General features: G+C 28.9%; 1 protein-coding gene across 3 annotated transcripts in view; it reads left to right on the forward strand.

Moving 5' to 3' along the window:
• The first annotated feature begins 536 nt into the window (after positions 1-536).
• Positions 537-16,655, forward strand: part of LOC128388930 (protein turtle homolog B-like) — an 81,639-nt gene continuing 65,520 nt past the window's right edge. For 2 of the 3 annotated variants that reach the window (XR_008325375.1, XM_053348402.1), the window contains exons 1-2: positions 537-1,043; positions 1,279-1,484. Coding sequence is in view for 2 of the 3 variants with exons in the window: in XM_053348402.1 (XP_053204377.1) it covers positions 838-1,043; positions 1,279-1,484 (412 nt within the window). In the remaining variant the exon portion in view is untranslated. The remainder of the gene's footprint in view (positions 1,044-1,278; positions 1,485-16,655) is intronic. The other variant, XM_053348401.1, reaches the window with a different exon arrangement.

Raw genomic sequence — 16,655 nt, forward strand, 5'->3', positions numbered from 1 at the left:
GATGAAAAATTTTTTTTTCTCTTCTTCTTTATCTTCATCAAGTTTTATCTTCTTTCCTCTTACCTGTTGGTTAACAATAGATGATGATGATGAAGATAAAATTGTCTTACTTGTTGTTACATTTTCCCTCTCTTTTTGTACTTTCTCTCTCTCTCTCTTTCTCTCTCTCTCTTGGCCTAGAAAACTTTATCATCACATTATCACTCCCACTCCATCTTCATCTTCATCATCTTCCCTCATGTTCACATGAAACTCTGAGCGTCACCTTTTGAACGATAACTCCAATTGTCAAGAGAGATTCTCTTTTCACTTGGATCTGTGATAAAGAAAAAAAAGTTAACAATCAATTGTAATCATCTAATCAATAGATTAACAACTTAATCGGTTTCTAGTTACAATCGATAGATGAAAATTAAAACTCAACAGACACAGTTGTCTTTTTCTAATCAAATACAAGGCAACAGAAAAAGAAGAAAATTTATTATTCTTGTAGTTTATATAATTGTTTCTTCCATTATTTTTCGTAATAAAAGTGAAACAATTTGAAAGAGAAAAGAAAAAAATTTTTTTCGAAAAATCGAAAATCATTTCAAATGAACTCTCCTAGATGGCGATAGTTTCTACGTTAGATTAACATTGGATTCGATTGAAGAGAGACCTGGCGGCGAATTTGGTAATTAGAAGAAAACTTTTTTTTTTCTCTTTTCTTTTTTCCAATTTTGTTCCATCAGTTGTTAGTTTAGCTTCTGTAAGTTAACAGTTAGTTTGTGTATTTCTTTATGTGTGACCCTCCAGTTGGATATAAATACAAATAAAATAATAAATTGAGCTACAATTATGTTCCTACTTAGTGTGTGGTGTTTATTGTGTCTCCTCATCAATTTATTACCATCAACTTTAAGTACAACAGAAACAGTGGAAAATTTAATCGGAGTAGCCGGTGGTAAAGTTTCCCTACCCTGTAACATCACCCCACCCACAACGGATGATGCGGTGTCGCTAATCCTCTGGTACAAAGATGAATCAACAACACCAATTTACAGGTAAATCTTTTGCAATGATATGTAAAATTTTAATGGATTAACCTTGATTATCCTCACTCATACCAATGGATTTAAATTTCAAATCTCTTTTCATTTATCAATATCTCTCTCTCTCTCTCTTCCTCCCCCTATCATCATGATCCGCATCACCTTACACCATGTTCATCATCATGTGCGTTTCTTGTGAATATTTTTGTGTTTCTTTGTTGTGTCTCTTGTTCCGTGTGTCCAATAGTTTGGATGCTCGAAAGGGTAAACTTGACCAAGCTCGACATGCATCAAATGATATTCTCAACTCTCGGTCTTATATGAACATTGACCGACGTCCAGCAACCTTTTCCCTTGAACAATTACAAGAAGACGACGCCGGTGAGTATCGGTGTCGCGTTGACTTCAAGAAAGAACGGACTAGAAATTTTGTCGTTTATCTTAAAATTTTAGGTAAGTTAATCATTTCTCTTCATTATTATTCCGCTATTAAATGTGTAAGTCTCACTATCTATCTATCTGGTCAAAATGAATCATTCACTTAGATATTTTGCCATGTTTGATGATTCAAGAAATTCGAGTGCCTCGGAAATTCAATCAAAATAAGATGAGAGAGAGAAAAAAAAAATAAGATGACAAACCCTTCAATCTTATATGAGACATTAAAAGACTAGTAAAAGATTCTAACCTCTTAGAGATGACTGGTCAGTTAGTGTCCACCCAATAATCTACAATAAACAATGACACTAACACCGAAATGTTAATCTAAATTTCTTGGAGATTGGATTTATCTCTCACTCTCACTCTCTCTCTCAATCTTTCTGTTAATAATGTCAAGAGTTTGGTGACAAGTCCAACAAAATATATCATTGAATTTACTCAGAATTTTTCTTCCAATCTTCCTTATCATCATTCTGATGATAATAACATGGACAGTGTTCCTTATAAATGTATAAGGCAAGAATAAAACAAGAAGAGTTGAGGGATTTCCGTTTCCATGAAACATACACACACACACAAATTCAGACAAAACGGATACATGGTAAAAATATATTCATCTAATCATGATGATGATAATCATATAATCATCATCATCATCATCATCATCTCAATGCCACTCACACACTCATGTTAATCAAAAAAAAAGTAAAATAATAAAATAAACTAACATGATGATGATTTTGTTATCATCATTATATAATATCTTTCATCATCTTATCCCCTCACTCCTCTCATCATTTAATCAGCAGGGAGCCATATATTACTATCTGTCTCTCTCACTCTCTCTGGTTAATCCTCTCACCAGAAATAATAATAACCTTAACCTTAATCCTTAACACCTTAACCATGATTTAGTTACCTCTTCCTCTACCTCATCATCCTCATCCTTTTGTATTAAATTACATGAATACTATTGAATGATAATATAATCAATGATGATAATATCTGAGTCATAAATATCACTATGGTCACTATTAGCATTCATTTTGTAAAACTGACCAACACCTGATTGTAAATATATTTATTACATTTCTGTACTCATCTAATGATAATCATTAACCGTTGATATTATGAATTAAATTATTGTTTCATATTAGAAACAATTTATCATGAAAATCTTATACATATTATATGTGTCCAAGCTTGACCATCATCATTAAGATATTGTATCCATTACTAATGATGATTATACCATTGAAATGAATGAGTTACATTAACATGATGATAATCATGATTATTGTTAATCAATAGAAAGAGATAAATCAATTGATTTACTTTAAATTGTTATATTTAATCACTTGAGGTGGTAAATCGGGTATCTGGTTATATTTGTAAACCAGAAACAAATCCAAGGAGAAAACAAAAATAGTTAATTGTGTGAGTGTTGATTATAAACAAATCAAGTTAATCTGATAAAATAAACTAATGATAATCAATAAAATGAGTTAATTGTTGTTAAACATTAACACTGCAAATGAATATATAAAAATATAAGCTAAAAGTTGATTGGGATAAACCAAGAAACAAACAAATATACAAGAAACAAAACTTATTTTATTATTATCATCATCAGTTTATTAGTAACGGTTGTCTGATGAAATTTATCATCTTCATCATCACAAACAGTGAAACTATTTGTATTGTATTGAGCAATATAATCATAACAATTAACGAGAGAGGAAGATGATGATCATGATATACATTTACATGTGTTTACTTTTTTTTCCCGCTCCTTGAATATCAGAGGATCTGGAAGATGATGAGGATGATGAGAAAAAGACAGAACCAAAAAAACTCTCTCTCTCTCTCTCCTTCTCTCTCTCAGTAGTTAATACTTTTACCTCCTCTTCCTTGTATTATCATCCAAATTGTGTAATAACTACACACAAACAATATCTATGGTATTTCCCTTACATCATCATCTTTTTTTGCATCCTCCTCCATCTTCATCAATTCTCCTCCTTTCCGCCTCCTGAATGCACTTGAATACAAGTGAAAACCTCAAACTCTAGTAAATGAGAGAGAGAAAGAGAGTGAGAGAGTAACAGTGAGCCCAATGTTCAAAACCAAGGCAATGACAATCATCTGATTATCTTCATCTCTCTCTCTCTCTCTCTCTCTCTTTAATCATCTTCTTAGCTTTTAACACCTTGTGCTTTGTAGTGGATTAAGCTAATTCATGTTCCAAAGCTTAATCTTGACACTGAGAGTGAAAGAATAGGATAATATTATTGATCATCATTCTCATGATAATAATACTTTAATAATAGATTTTTCAATCTAATCTGTCACATATTTTGTTATTTACAAAAAGGAAAATGGAAAAATTTAATTTCAAATTAATCAAATTACTGATTCTCAGTTGGATAACACTATCTATCTAATACTAATAATATCTAATGTCCTCTTATTATCATTAAATTTACTTACAGTGTCAGTTTGTATCTATCCCCTTCCCTAAGAGTGTGAGTATTAACCATCAATTTGATTTTGACAATTGAAATTTACAGTTATAGTTATATATAGTTAAATATAATAACAATGATTATCTTTAACAATTTATTTATCTGACACAATAAAAGGAAAAGTAATTAATTTTTATCAACCCAGAAAAAGGTATAATAATGTAACTGTAATAATAATATTACATTGGATATAAAACTTGACCAATAACATATTATAGTGAATGTCCAATGTATTGTTATATCTGTAAGTTTGACAATTGATTAGATAAATGAGGATTCATTTTGATGAAGATAATGATGATGATGACAAGGATGATATATATATCTTCATCTTTTCCATCATCATCATCATGTAATAAGATCAGTTATCAAAGTAATCAGATGAAAATAGGGTTACTCTTTTGTCTGATTCAAGACAGAATCACAATCAGATTAATCAGAACAATTTTTTTCTTCTTGATTGTCTTTCTGAGTATAAGAACAACAAGAAAAAAAAGTAACTAAAGAATCAGGTAAATATCATTGTATCATGATAATCATGATGAGGATAAGATAAAGTTATCATGAAATGTTTATCATGATAAAACTGCAAATTCTGATAGTCTATGTTATGATAATACCAACAGGATACACGATGTCATTTATATATCTTATATTTGATTTCTCTGTTTAGATTATCCTTCCAATAACCATCTTCATCATCATTAATTTGAGCATCCTCATCATCTTATCTGTAACTCTCTCTCTCTCTCTCTCTCTCCCTCTCTTTGTCTCACTTTTACCTTATTCTATTATGATTATCGATTAACTCCTTTTTCTCGATGTAAATAAATTACTTTAACATCTATTTCATATGTATGGGTGAGAAAGAGAGTCACGATGAATTTCATGACGAATTGAATCTGCAATCTTTTATCATGATCACCTTCATCTTGTGAATTAATACACGAAAATGATCACAATTCAACCAAAAGCTCATCATCTCACCTTCTATTATCCTGAATTCAACGATGAATTTATAAATGTTGAGATAAGAAGAATTAAAAAATAACACTGCGAGAGAGAGAGAGAGAGAGAGAGAGAATGATTCTTCTTTCAAATGTTTCCCCTGAAACCTCAGGAATGAAAAACCATGGGGATTCTTAGAAAATTATTATTAATCTTTCTCATCATTTTGTTTACCTGTAGATCGATTTATTTCTCTCTCTCTCTCTCTCTCTCTCTCTCTGTTTCTTTCTTTTTATCATCCTCGATGTGTTCAACTGATGCGATTATCTTAACTCAGATAAATTCAGGCTTCATGGTGATGCTTTTTTTCATTGAGAAAAAAATTCATGTATGAATTAACTGAGTTTTTCACACCTTAACCTCAAATTGAATTATTGATGTGAAAATAAATTATTTCCTTATTTATTTCATACTTATATCAAAATGATCATGTTTTATCATAATAATCATCATCATTTTCAAGGGTTGAAATGAAATACAATATCCATTACGCTGAATGAAATTTTCACTACCCTAAATCCTTTTACTCTCGGTTTTTTTTGTTGATGAAAATACACTTTGTAATATTATAAGTAACTATATACATACAGTTTTGCCTGAGGGTATTTGACAAAATAATAGTCACATTGTGAAGCAATTACATTAGTTAAAGAGGTAAAGCTAGATGCTGTGTCTTCCTATTGAGTGGATGAGGGAGTGAAAAAGATACATGATGAAAGTCATCATTTTCTCTCTCTCTCTCTCTCTATTAATCTAATACTTTCCAGAATCAGAATTGATGATAAAATGATGAACACACAGAATCGTAGGGTATGAAGATGAGTATGGATAAGCAAACAAGAAAAAAGTAACTAATAACAATCAACTAATTGTCAAACAGTGTTCAGATAACTGTAAATGTAGTTTTTTACCGCCGGGGTAATATCAAGATATCTGTTGATAATCATGATGATGATGATTATTTGATATAAACAAAAAAATCCTCTGGAAATAAACATGAACAGTTTCAACTAAACAGAATAAAGGAGAGACAGAAAGAGAGAGAAAGAGAGTGAGGGAGGGAGAAAATCATCAACTTTCTTTTAATCTTGAACCATTTACATGTGAATTCTTACCATGAATTTATCATGTTTCTTATGGAATTACCTTTCAATCTAATTATATTAAATACGAACCAAGAATTCATGATGAGATGAAAATAGAACTCTCTCTCTCTCTCTATTCTTTACAATATTGAAGTGAACGAAAAAATCGATATTCAAACAGACAAGAAAGAGAACTAGAAGAAAAAAAAATTCTTTGCTCAATTTTTCTTTTCATTGATAATCATATATTTATGAATATGATGAACATTTAGCATGGAGATATTATCATGTGAATTCTGAATAACCTTTGGAAATCTTTTCCCCTCTTTTTTTTTCTTGTCTGGATATTTTTTTCTCTCCCATGATGGTTATCATGATAAAGACAGAGGTAGACAGTGAGTAAAATCCAGAGATAAATTGTCTTGAAATTTTCTCTTTAACATTATCATGTAGATGATCATGGTGATCATGATGAGCAACATCATTGATATACTGAAAGCTAAGGTATGACCGGTAAAGAATGGAAGTAATATTTTCAAACTTTCATGGTTTTTCTGATTTTGAATTTATTTTCTTGAAATTAGTATATTATTAATAAGCAGTTTTTCACCTTCAATTCAATATATTTTTTGAGCTAATTCAATCATGATAAGTTGTAAAAAATTCGATTTTTCGAATATGTACCAAAAGAAAATAGTGACATTTGTTAGAGGTAACGTGAGGTAACAATCTAATTCTTTAAGAAAAGAGAGCCAATGAGTGAAATTTTTAATTTGTGATATTTTTGAATGTTGTTTCAATATGTTAAAGTGTTTTTAGAACAAAAAAATTATTTTCTCTAGTCCAAAATTCGAAAAAAGTTCGAACCGGATATTGCGTCATTTTTTCACGAATTCTTCGGAACCTCGAATTTTTTTCACATTTTTATTCTCAGAACCATATTGAATTCATACTCTACATCGAATAATACCGAAAAAATTTTCAAATTATCTCAAATAGTAAAAAAGTTAACAATGTTGTTTAAATTGTCGCGCGAATTTAATAAAAATACTCGATTTCACCGATCTGAATTAAATAAAGTTGTCCTAATTAGTTAATTGTTTTTCAAAAACATAAAAATTTTATATCATTTTGAAGCTTAGATTGTGCTGGTTATGATGTTACTATCAAAATTTTAGTCTGAGCTTTCAAATCAGATAAATTCAGTTAAAAAAAATTTCTCTTAATTTTTGACCATAATTTGATCGAAGCGATCTGAACGTCGGGCTTTTGCTGATTTCGATTTTTTTAACCTTATATTTGACCTCTAGTAACTCTATCAGTCTATCAAGAAAAAAATTATTTAGAAATCCAAATTCATTAAGTAATTATTAAATTTCGAAGTTTACTTCCATTCTTTACCGGTCATACCTTATTCAGTTATCAGATGGGATTTAGAAAAGGGAAATGATTATTTAGGGATAAAAACAAAAGAGATTCAGAGGAAGAAGATGAAAAAATCGCTTGGAATATGTTGTAAGATGAAGTTACCTTGATATCAGATGATTGTTTCTCTTTCATCTCTTACTTTATCTTCTTGTTTCTCATCCTCATCTTACTTAAGTTCCAGAGGATAAAGAGGAAGAGGAAGAAGGTGGCAGTTAGATAGCTACAGTTTTTTTCTCCATTGGTTTATCTTCACTTGCTCTTTCCTTTTATCTTCTTCTTTTTTTTTGTTTCTTTAAGAAAAACACAGAAGAAAAGGAAGAAGATGGAAGATAAAAGATGATGAGATGATGATGAGAAAAAAAGCCAAGGAAATGAAACTGCAGTTGAATTGATTCATTTTTCTTCTTCATCTTCTTTTCATGTGCTTCCCTTGAATCTAATCGTATCTTATCCTCTGGTGAATAAAATCTCACTCTGTAAAGGTAATATACGCTAGAGAAGACGGAAGATGAGAAAAAGAGAGAGATAGAGAGAAAAGAAGAGAATGAGAGAGACAGAAGATGGAAAGAGGAAATGATAGAATAGAATGAAAAAAAATTCCATTGAATGAAAGAGAGAATCACCTTTTTCTCCAATAGTTACAGTCTCTCAGTATGAGAAGACACCTTTACTTTTCTTACAGAACTTTTATCCATCCCTATCATTCAGCTGATTCTGATTATTTTTCCATCATCATCATCATCATCATCGTCTCTCTCTCTCTCTCTCTCTCTCTGTACTTTTTTTCTTATTGACAATAGTACTCACAAAGAAGAAAAAAATTAATAGACTTGACAAAATTCGTACAACAATTGACGTAACCTCTCAAGTAACTCATTCGAAACTCTTAATTATTTAAAACCACCAACGACTCTCCCATCATCATATTAGAAAAAGATGCTTCTTGACAATTAGTTAATCAAATTGCGATTCAATAAAAAAACGAAACAATTAAATTGCAGTTAACTGTTAATCTTGAATCAATTTACTAACTCCAATTAATATTTATCATTTTCTTCATACAAATTCAAAGTGTTGATTCATGTTCTCCTTTTCCTGAACAATAATGACCCTCCACCAGCATCCTCATCACCACTCATTCACACAATTCCAACCTCTGAAATGTAAACATTGAAAGTTGATCAAAAATTGAAGGTAAATTGTTATCATGATCTACTTTTTTCTCATCTCATCCCTCAAGATGATGATGTTTTTTTATTCAATGAGCACCTTAGATATACATTCAAGTTAACTGAATCGTGAATCAAATTTGATTAACATGGTTGAATTTGATCAACATGAAATACCAACTACACACCAACACAATTTAAATTTACTTTGGTGTTTATATAAATTGTTCATCCAAATATATTTTCATGCTTGGTGTGTATATTAATACCCATGAACATTTAATCTGAATGAATAATAATAATAACCATTGAATGATTAAGTAAACATAATTTAACCTCAAATGATGTTGATATAAATAAATACCTTTTAATGATTAATAAATTGTAGTGATTAGTAAATATTACAATTACTGATCCATAGATATAATCATTACCATTGATCAATCAATATTCATGTTAAATTGTTTAGAGTTAATTGTTTATTTCTAATGTTAGAATTTTTTTTTCTCCTTCTTGATCTTGTTACTTATTAATTGAATTTAAATTGTTGTTTAATTGTTGATAGGGAACAAAAATGAGATGAGAATATTTTGGTTACGGTTAATTAACTTTACAATTAGCATGTAATATGTGTACATATACACCAAGTGAATTAAATTAAATTGCTAATCACATGTAGGGTATTAAATTGTTAATCCAATTGTTGTTACTTGAAAACATTTTGAAATTTATTCTGTTAATAGGAAACAATTAACAAAGATGAAACTTTTACAACAATAATGATGGAACCAAATGACAATTAGAGTTGATTGTTTACCGTTAATTAGTTTATGTTTTTACCAAAGTTAATTAATAACACCAAGATATTTGATTCGTTCCCAATATGTACATAAAATAGAAGTGAATTTATATTTATTGGTTAGTCTAATTGTGGATAAATGATTAAGATGATGATGATTAATTGTTTATTATTAATCGTTGGACATTTGTGAGATACGATTGTGAGGATAAATTGTTGGGTAAATAGTTTGGAATGGATGAGAAATTATCTGAATCATGAATAACGTGATAACCATTTAATGCCCACTCAGAATCATCTATTTGATTCCATCATGGGATGAAAAGAATCAGAAATCTAGATGAGAATCAAATTCTTACACTTCCTCATCTTCATCATCCTCCATCTCCTCTCCACACCACCACCAATACCACCACCACCACCACCACCTCCTTCATCATCATCACCACAGTTAAATGTTTATGTAATCTTGATCATCTATTATGTTATCATGCAATCATGAATTCTGATCTCTCTCTCTCTCTCTCTCTCTCTCTCTCTCTCTCTCTCTCTCTCTCTCTCTCTCTCTCTCTCTCTCTGAGTAAGTTTAATATTCATCCATAGAAAGCAATTTGTTTATGTCTAACAAAAAGCAATAACCTCATGAAATCCCTCTGACTCTGAGTAATTCCGTTATTTTTTTTCTTCTTCTATCATCATGATTAACATTCTTTGCATGAAAAATATTATCATCATCATGAAAACATATAGAGATGATTATGAAAGTTTCTTTTCTGTGTTTTTCCTTCCCAATTCTGAATATGTTACAATTAGTGATAAACTAATGGACTATGAGAGTTGATCCGATTAAGACTTAACCTAAAGATTCATTTTCTTTCACTCATCTTCATCATGAAAGATAAAAATTATCATCATCATCATGATGATGATAAGCATGATTTTGACAGGAAATTATTATCATGTTATATTCAAAATCCATGTAGATGACAACCTGTTAAAGCTTTTGACCAAACGTTTGTGTCAATCCCAAGATAACGGTTTTTTTGTCTGTAGCAACTTTACCTTCATCCTCTCATCATCCTCATCTTTCATCCTCATCCCTTATCCATAATCATCATCATCATTATCCTTGTTATCCCTCATCATTTCACATGATTAAACCAAAATAATTACAACCATTCATAAATTAATTTACTTTTTCTGGTTACCTGATTTTTTTGTCTTTACTCATTAATAATAATGTAAATGCAAATTATCATCCTGATGATGATGATGATGGCGATGATGGTGATGATAATAGTGACCATGATTTGGTTGTTGATTAACTTTAACCATTACAATTTACGAGTGATAATCATTTTACAATCTAATTACAAAGTCAATGTTGATTTGATAATAGCAATTAGATGACATTTATCATCCATCCTCTTATCATCATCACCATCATCAACAATTAAGCCAATTGAAAAATTACAATTTACAATTAACTTCGTGATCAGAATCGATTCAATTGTTAATTAGTGTAAATTACTGGAATTAAATTAGCGAGTGAAAAATCAACAACAACGAAACTGAGAGAATCTATTAAATTAATTGATTTTCAATTTAATTGCTAATAATCAGTTAGTTTAATCCAGTTGATCGGTACCATTGTGAAACAATTTACTCATAAATTGTTACCAATCAAATTGTAACATGAAACTAAAACTTTTTTTTTATCACAATTACAATTTCTCATGTTACCAACAATTAATTGTAATATTTAATTGTTGTAATCGTACTGAGATTGTTTCCTTTTAATTGTGAATCATTTTCTTTTGCCCCTTTCATATTATTATATTATCGATCATAGTTAATATATTTAACAATCACAATTCTGACAATCAATTGGTAAATATTACAAGTTGATTGTTGGAGACAAAAGTTATTAACATTGATTCAGTTTTCTTTCATGGGAAAAATTTGATTGCCAACCTGAAATGATTATCATTAATAAATTAGATTATTAGATATCGATAATAATGATCAGAATGATAACAATGGTAATATATTTAAGTTAATGATTATCGATGATAATGATTATGATTAATAGACAATCACAACAATTTACAGATTGAGAGAGTACAAATTATGAGGTAAAAAAAAAAGTTCCGAGTTTTGATTCATTGGTATTCAGATGTAAATCCACCAAGTGATTACTGAATGAGATTAAATCTGAAGACGAATGATAAATCATATTGATCATGATAATATTAACAATTTACCTTTGATTTGATCAACAATTAGTATATTGATTGATTCAGTTTGTTGGGCTTTCGATTGATTAAAATACTTTCTCTTAGATTAACATTAAGTATGTTTGGTTGACAATTTAGATCTTGATTTAGATTAACAAATCAATGAATTTTTTTACTTCCATCAGTCTAATCAACAAATTGTCTCGAGATAATTAGACAACTATTGATTACTATTAATGATTAACGATTCCAATGATTTAACCTAATTTCATTTTCTCTTTGCTCAATTTTCATTATTAATTCAGTTTATTTCTGTCACAATATTTAACCCTAACAATTTAAATTGATTATCAAACCGTCTAGTTAATCAATCATTGATTATCAGAGTAAATTATTGAAACAATCAACTTTATGAATAGATAATGTTATCAATGATTAATAATTAACTTGTAAAGATTAACAGATAATCTCAAAGATTGTTAATCCTTTTACAATTGGATTAAGTGATAACCTTAAATATTGAAGGAAAACGCAATCAATGAGATTGAATTGTTAATTGTTGTTGTATTATGATTAGTAAATCTGGTTGATAATATAGTTAATTAAATTAGTTATTATCTTTAATTGTAATTATCAGAAACTTTTTCCATCCTTTTGTCTTTGGTTGGTTGATCTTGAACTTCATTAATTTCATGTTTAATTATTAAGTTTAATTTTCGTGATGATTAACTTATGATAATGAACACGATTAGTTAATGATTAGTAAATTGTGATGAGTTGTTGTAAAGTTAACCATTGAAACCAATTGAAATGATCAGTTGATTGCAAATACAATGAGATTACAATGATAATAATATTAATCTAATAGTTGTATTTGATAATTAGCTAAATTGTAATGACCAAAATATTATTATAAACAATTAATTGTTGGATAATCATTTCCACAAATTAAAATAATTACATGAATAGTACGTTAATATAACTATTATATTAATTTTCCTATTGAGGATTGATTTTTATGAAGAAAACAAAATATTCCCAATTGAATTTGGAAACTGAATCTGATTGTTTAACTTAATTGCTGTGTATTTATTTAGCTTTAAATTGTTTATCATCACACCTTAGTTAACAATCAATGGATAAAAATTAATTGCTGTTAACATGCCACTGGAAAACTTTTACAGCAAAGATTGTTATTTGTTCAGTATCATGTTGATATTGATCATGATGATGAACTTTTTTTTTCCATCATCTCTTTCCCTGTTTTCACCAAATGAATTCAGGATTTTGGGTTCAGATTTTCATCATGGAGCAAAGTGATTAACTTGTAAATAGGAATTACATTTATATTATATATATGAACCAGAAGAAGATGAAGAAAATAATGAATCATGATGATAATGATGATGAGAAGATGATGATGATAAGTGTAAATGTGAGTGTAGATGACAATTGGTATTATTATCATGATACCAGAAGAAGCAAAAAAGATACCAGGATGATGAAAAAGGATGAGGATGAATTAGAAGATGATAATTTTCTTATATGTATTTATCTAACTAGATTTTGTTGCCTTCTCTCACTTAACTATTGTAATTGTTGTTGTTGTTGTTGTTGGTGCTTCTGTTATTGGTCAAACCCTTAGTGACCAATACAAATATAATCAAGTTAATTATCTTACTGCTTTTCATGATCAAAATTAATTGCTCCCACAAATACTATCTCACCAATAAAACAATTGCTCCTCATATTATTATTATCATTATATGACTACTCAATTAATCTGAATCTATGATTGTAAAGAGAAGGAGGAAAAAAAGTTCTAATGAAAATTTCCACTGAATTATCATTGAACTTTTTTATTCTCATTTTCTTAACAATGATTTACTTGCCAATTTTTCATGGAATTGATTTTCTAGTCTGATTACTGGTGAGAGAGAGAGAGAGAGAGAGAGAAAGTTTATTTTACTTTTTCATCAACTTTCATCATGATTAACATTTGATTGTAAAGAAGATGAAGAAAAAATCAACACCATGAATACAGAATCCAATCTCTCTCTCTCCATGAAAGTGTAAATAATAACTGATTCAACTCATGGTGAAAGTTTTTTACTGTTTGTATTTGATTATTATCATGATTATTGATTTGCATGAGTTTCCAAAATCTGAATCTTAAATCATTGTAAACATCAAGTTCTGAATGCTCAAGAAATTTATTCCTCAATTCTTATCACCATCATGTGAACATGGTGTTGATATTATACATTATTGTTATTATATCTCATGATTGTTACTGTTATTATGATGGTGGATTTTTTTTTCTTCTGGTGAAAAAAAATATTCTGTCCATTATTCAGAGCTGAACTTTACAGAATTTTCTCTTTTTTTCTATTCAATATTATCATTATTATCTTAACATGTTCTTTATTAATAATGAATTGTATGTGTGTGCTTACTTTTCATGATAAATCAACAGACAATTGAATGTACACATATATCAAACAATGAATTTCTTGGTGTAAATTGTCAGTCAAAGTAATTCTGTTACCATGAATTCTGAGTCTCTCAACTTTTCTTTTTCGTAATTGTTGAACTTTTTTCTTTCATCTATTCAGTCTTATTTCAGAACTTTTTTTTTGTTTACTCGACATTCGTTTCTGTTCATTTCGTTTCTTTTAATTGTCAACTGTCTCTCTTCATGAAAAAGGTGAAAATATTTCTCATGAAGAGATTTCAGTTGAATCTTATTGAATTAAGAGCAAGAGAATCGAGAATCACAACTTTCTCCTAGAATACATTTCGCCCTTTTCTCTTTTAGCTACAAAATGATAATTCCCAATTCCATGATAACTTTCAAGGGAAAATGAAGAGAGAGAAAGAGAGAGAGAAAACTCTTGATTGATTTTTTCTTTTGTTCTTTTTTTCTTATAAGTTTCATGAGACCTTTGATTTCTTGAGATGATGACGATGCTGATGATTCAGATGATAAATATTTCATCGATATTTTTGTGTCACATTTTATTCATGGTTAGTTTATTTTTAGAACTTGAACTCAACAGAAAGTACCGTTATCTTTGGAAAACGTTTCATTAGAAATTTTTTTCTTCTTTTTTTGAGTCGAAAATTTCTAAAGTCAATTTTAACAATATTCTAACTATTGGAACATTTTGAGAAAAAGTTGATAATGACAGATTTTCAGGAGAAAAGACATAAAGATGACAAAGAGAGAGAGAGAGAGAAGATGATAAGATGGACTCTTATAATGGTCAAGAGGCTCTTCTTTTGTATAACATTGTATTTGATTGGTCATCAAATCTAAAGTGAAAATGACCTAATGAAAATATGAACCAGTATCGAATGTCCATCAAACCAAGAAATAGAAAAAAAAAGTTCTAAAAATGAAACGTTCCAAACTCTATCACCCAATGGATATAATGACGTTAATTGACAAACAATTAACAGCCTCACTTGACATTTAACAAGATAATCAAGTGAATTATCAACAATTAACATAACGAATTAATGTTTTGTTTACCTTTTTTCCCCCACTAATTAAACTGATAATGTATCTTGATTATTATTTAATCATCATCGTGAAAATAATAATAAAGTTACAAAGTTTTCAACTCATGATGATTAAAATTAATATCATGAAATTATCAACCTTTATAATGATCATCATGAAACCAGATTAACTAAAACATTTTAATAGCTTAATTTTCATGGCAATTATATGAAAAAAAAGGTAACTAACTTGATCAACCATCGATGATCATATAATCATTTTAAAGGTAAATTACTAATGATATAATTAAACTGCCGAAAGTTAATTGTAATCAAGATCCGACCAGAAAAAGAGAGAGATAATTTATTGTCGATTTGGGGTTAGAACTTTTTTCCTTCGTGTCCACCCCACCTCCACTTCCTCCTTCTCATCATCATCATCATCATCATCTCTTTCTCTCTTCCCATGTAAATACACCATTAAATTCAATAGATAGATGAAGATAATAATTATGCTAATTATGATTAAAAAGAGAAGAAAAAAATTTTATTTTCGTTACCATGGTTACGTTCTGGATTTTTGTATTCATATATGAAAACATGAGCTCACATGTATACTCACTTGTACCTTCAGTTACGAGGAAATATTATCAGAAGTAACATCTTCATCAGCATTGTTATTATAATAATTAACCTGAACTAACAATACATAAACTTGAATAGTAAAAATAATAATCATGATAATAATGATACAATTGACTTCATTAAACTCAGAACTTGTTAGAACTCAATTTCTTGGGATAATAATTTTATCTCCTACTCAACTGAGTCCCATGTAACTCAGTTCAATTTTTTCTACTTTTCATCATAATTTTCATCTCTCTCTCTCTCTCTGTTGCTTTGGTGATAATTTAAATAGTTAATGCTAATTATTATCATAAACATGATGTAACTCTTGAATCTTGAAAAACTGTCAACTTTAATCATGATCATTATCAAGTCAATGACTTAGGTTTCAGTGTTAATTAGGATGATGATAAGGATGATAAGATTTAACAATGATAATGATAATATTTTGATAGTAACTGGTGATAATAATGATGATGATGATTGTTGTTGTTGTTACTTTATTTTTATTACCTTGAAAATTACAGTAATTAACTAATTATCTTAGTTAATTTTTTAGTCTTCCTCTTGAGTCATTTATATGAAATTTAATATAACAGAAAATGTTTCAAGAAAAAAAAAGTGAATGAATTCACTAAATGAACTTTTTCTCGTTGTTCGATGAAAACACAACTGAAACTTTTTTCTTTTTCCATGAAATTTCATGATGGTCTTTTTTTCCCTGTGTAAAATTCAATTATAAAATGTTATCTCTTTGATTTTCTTTTCACCATCAGAATTAAATCTTTGAAATTGAGTTGA

Source organism: Panonychus citri, unplaced genomic scaffold (assembly GCF_014898815.1).
Source record: "Panonychus citri isolate SS breed McGregor unplaced genomic scaffold, ASM1489881v1 Contig00104, whole genome shotgun sequence".
NCBI lineage: Eukaryota > Metazoa > Arthropoda > Arachnida > Trombidiformes > Tetranychidae > Panonychus > Panonychus citri.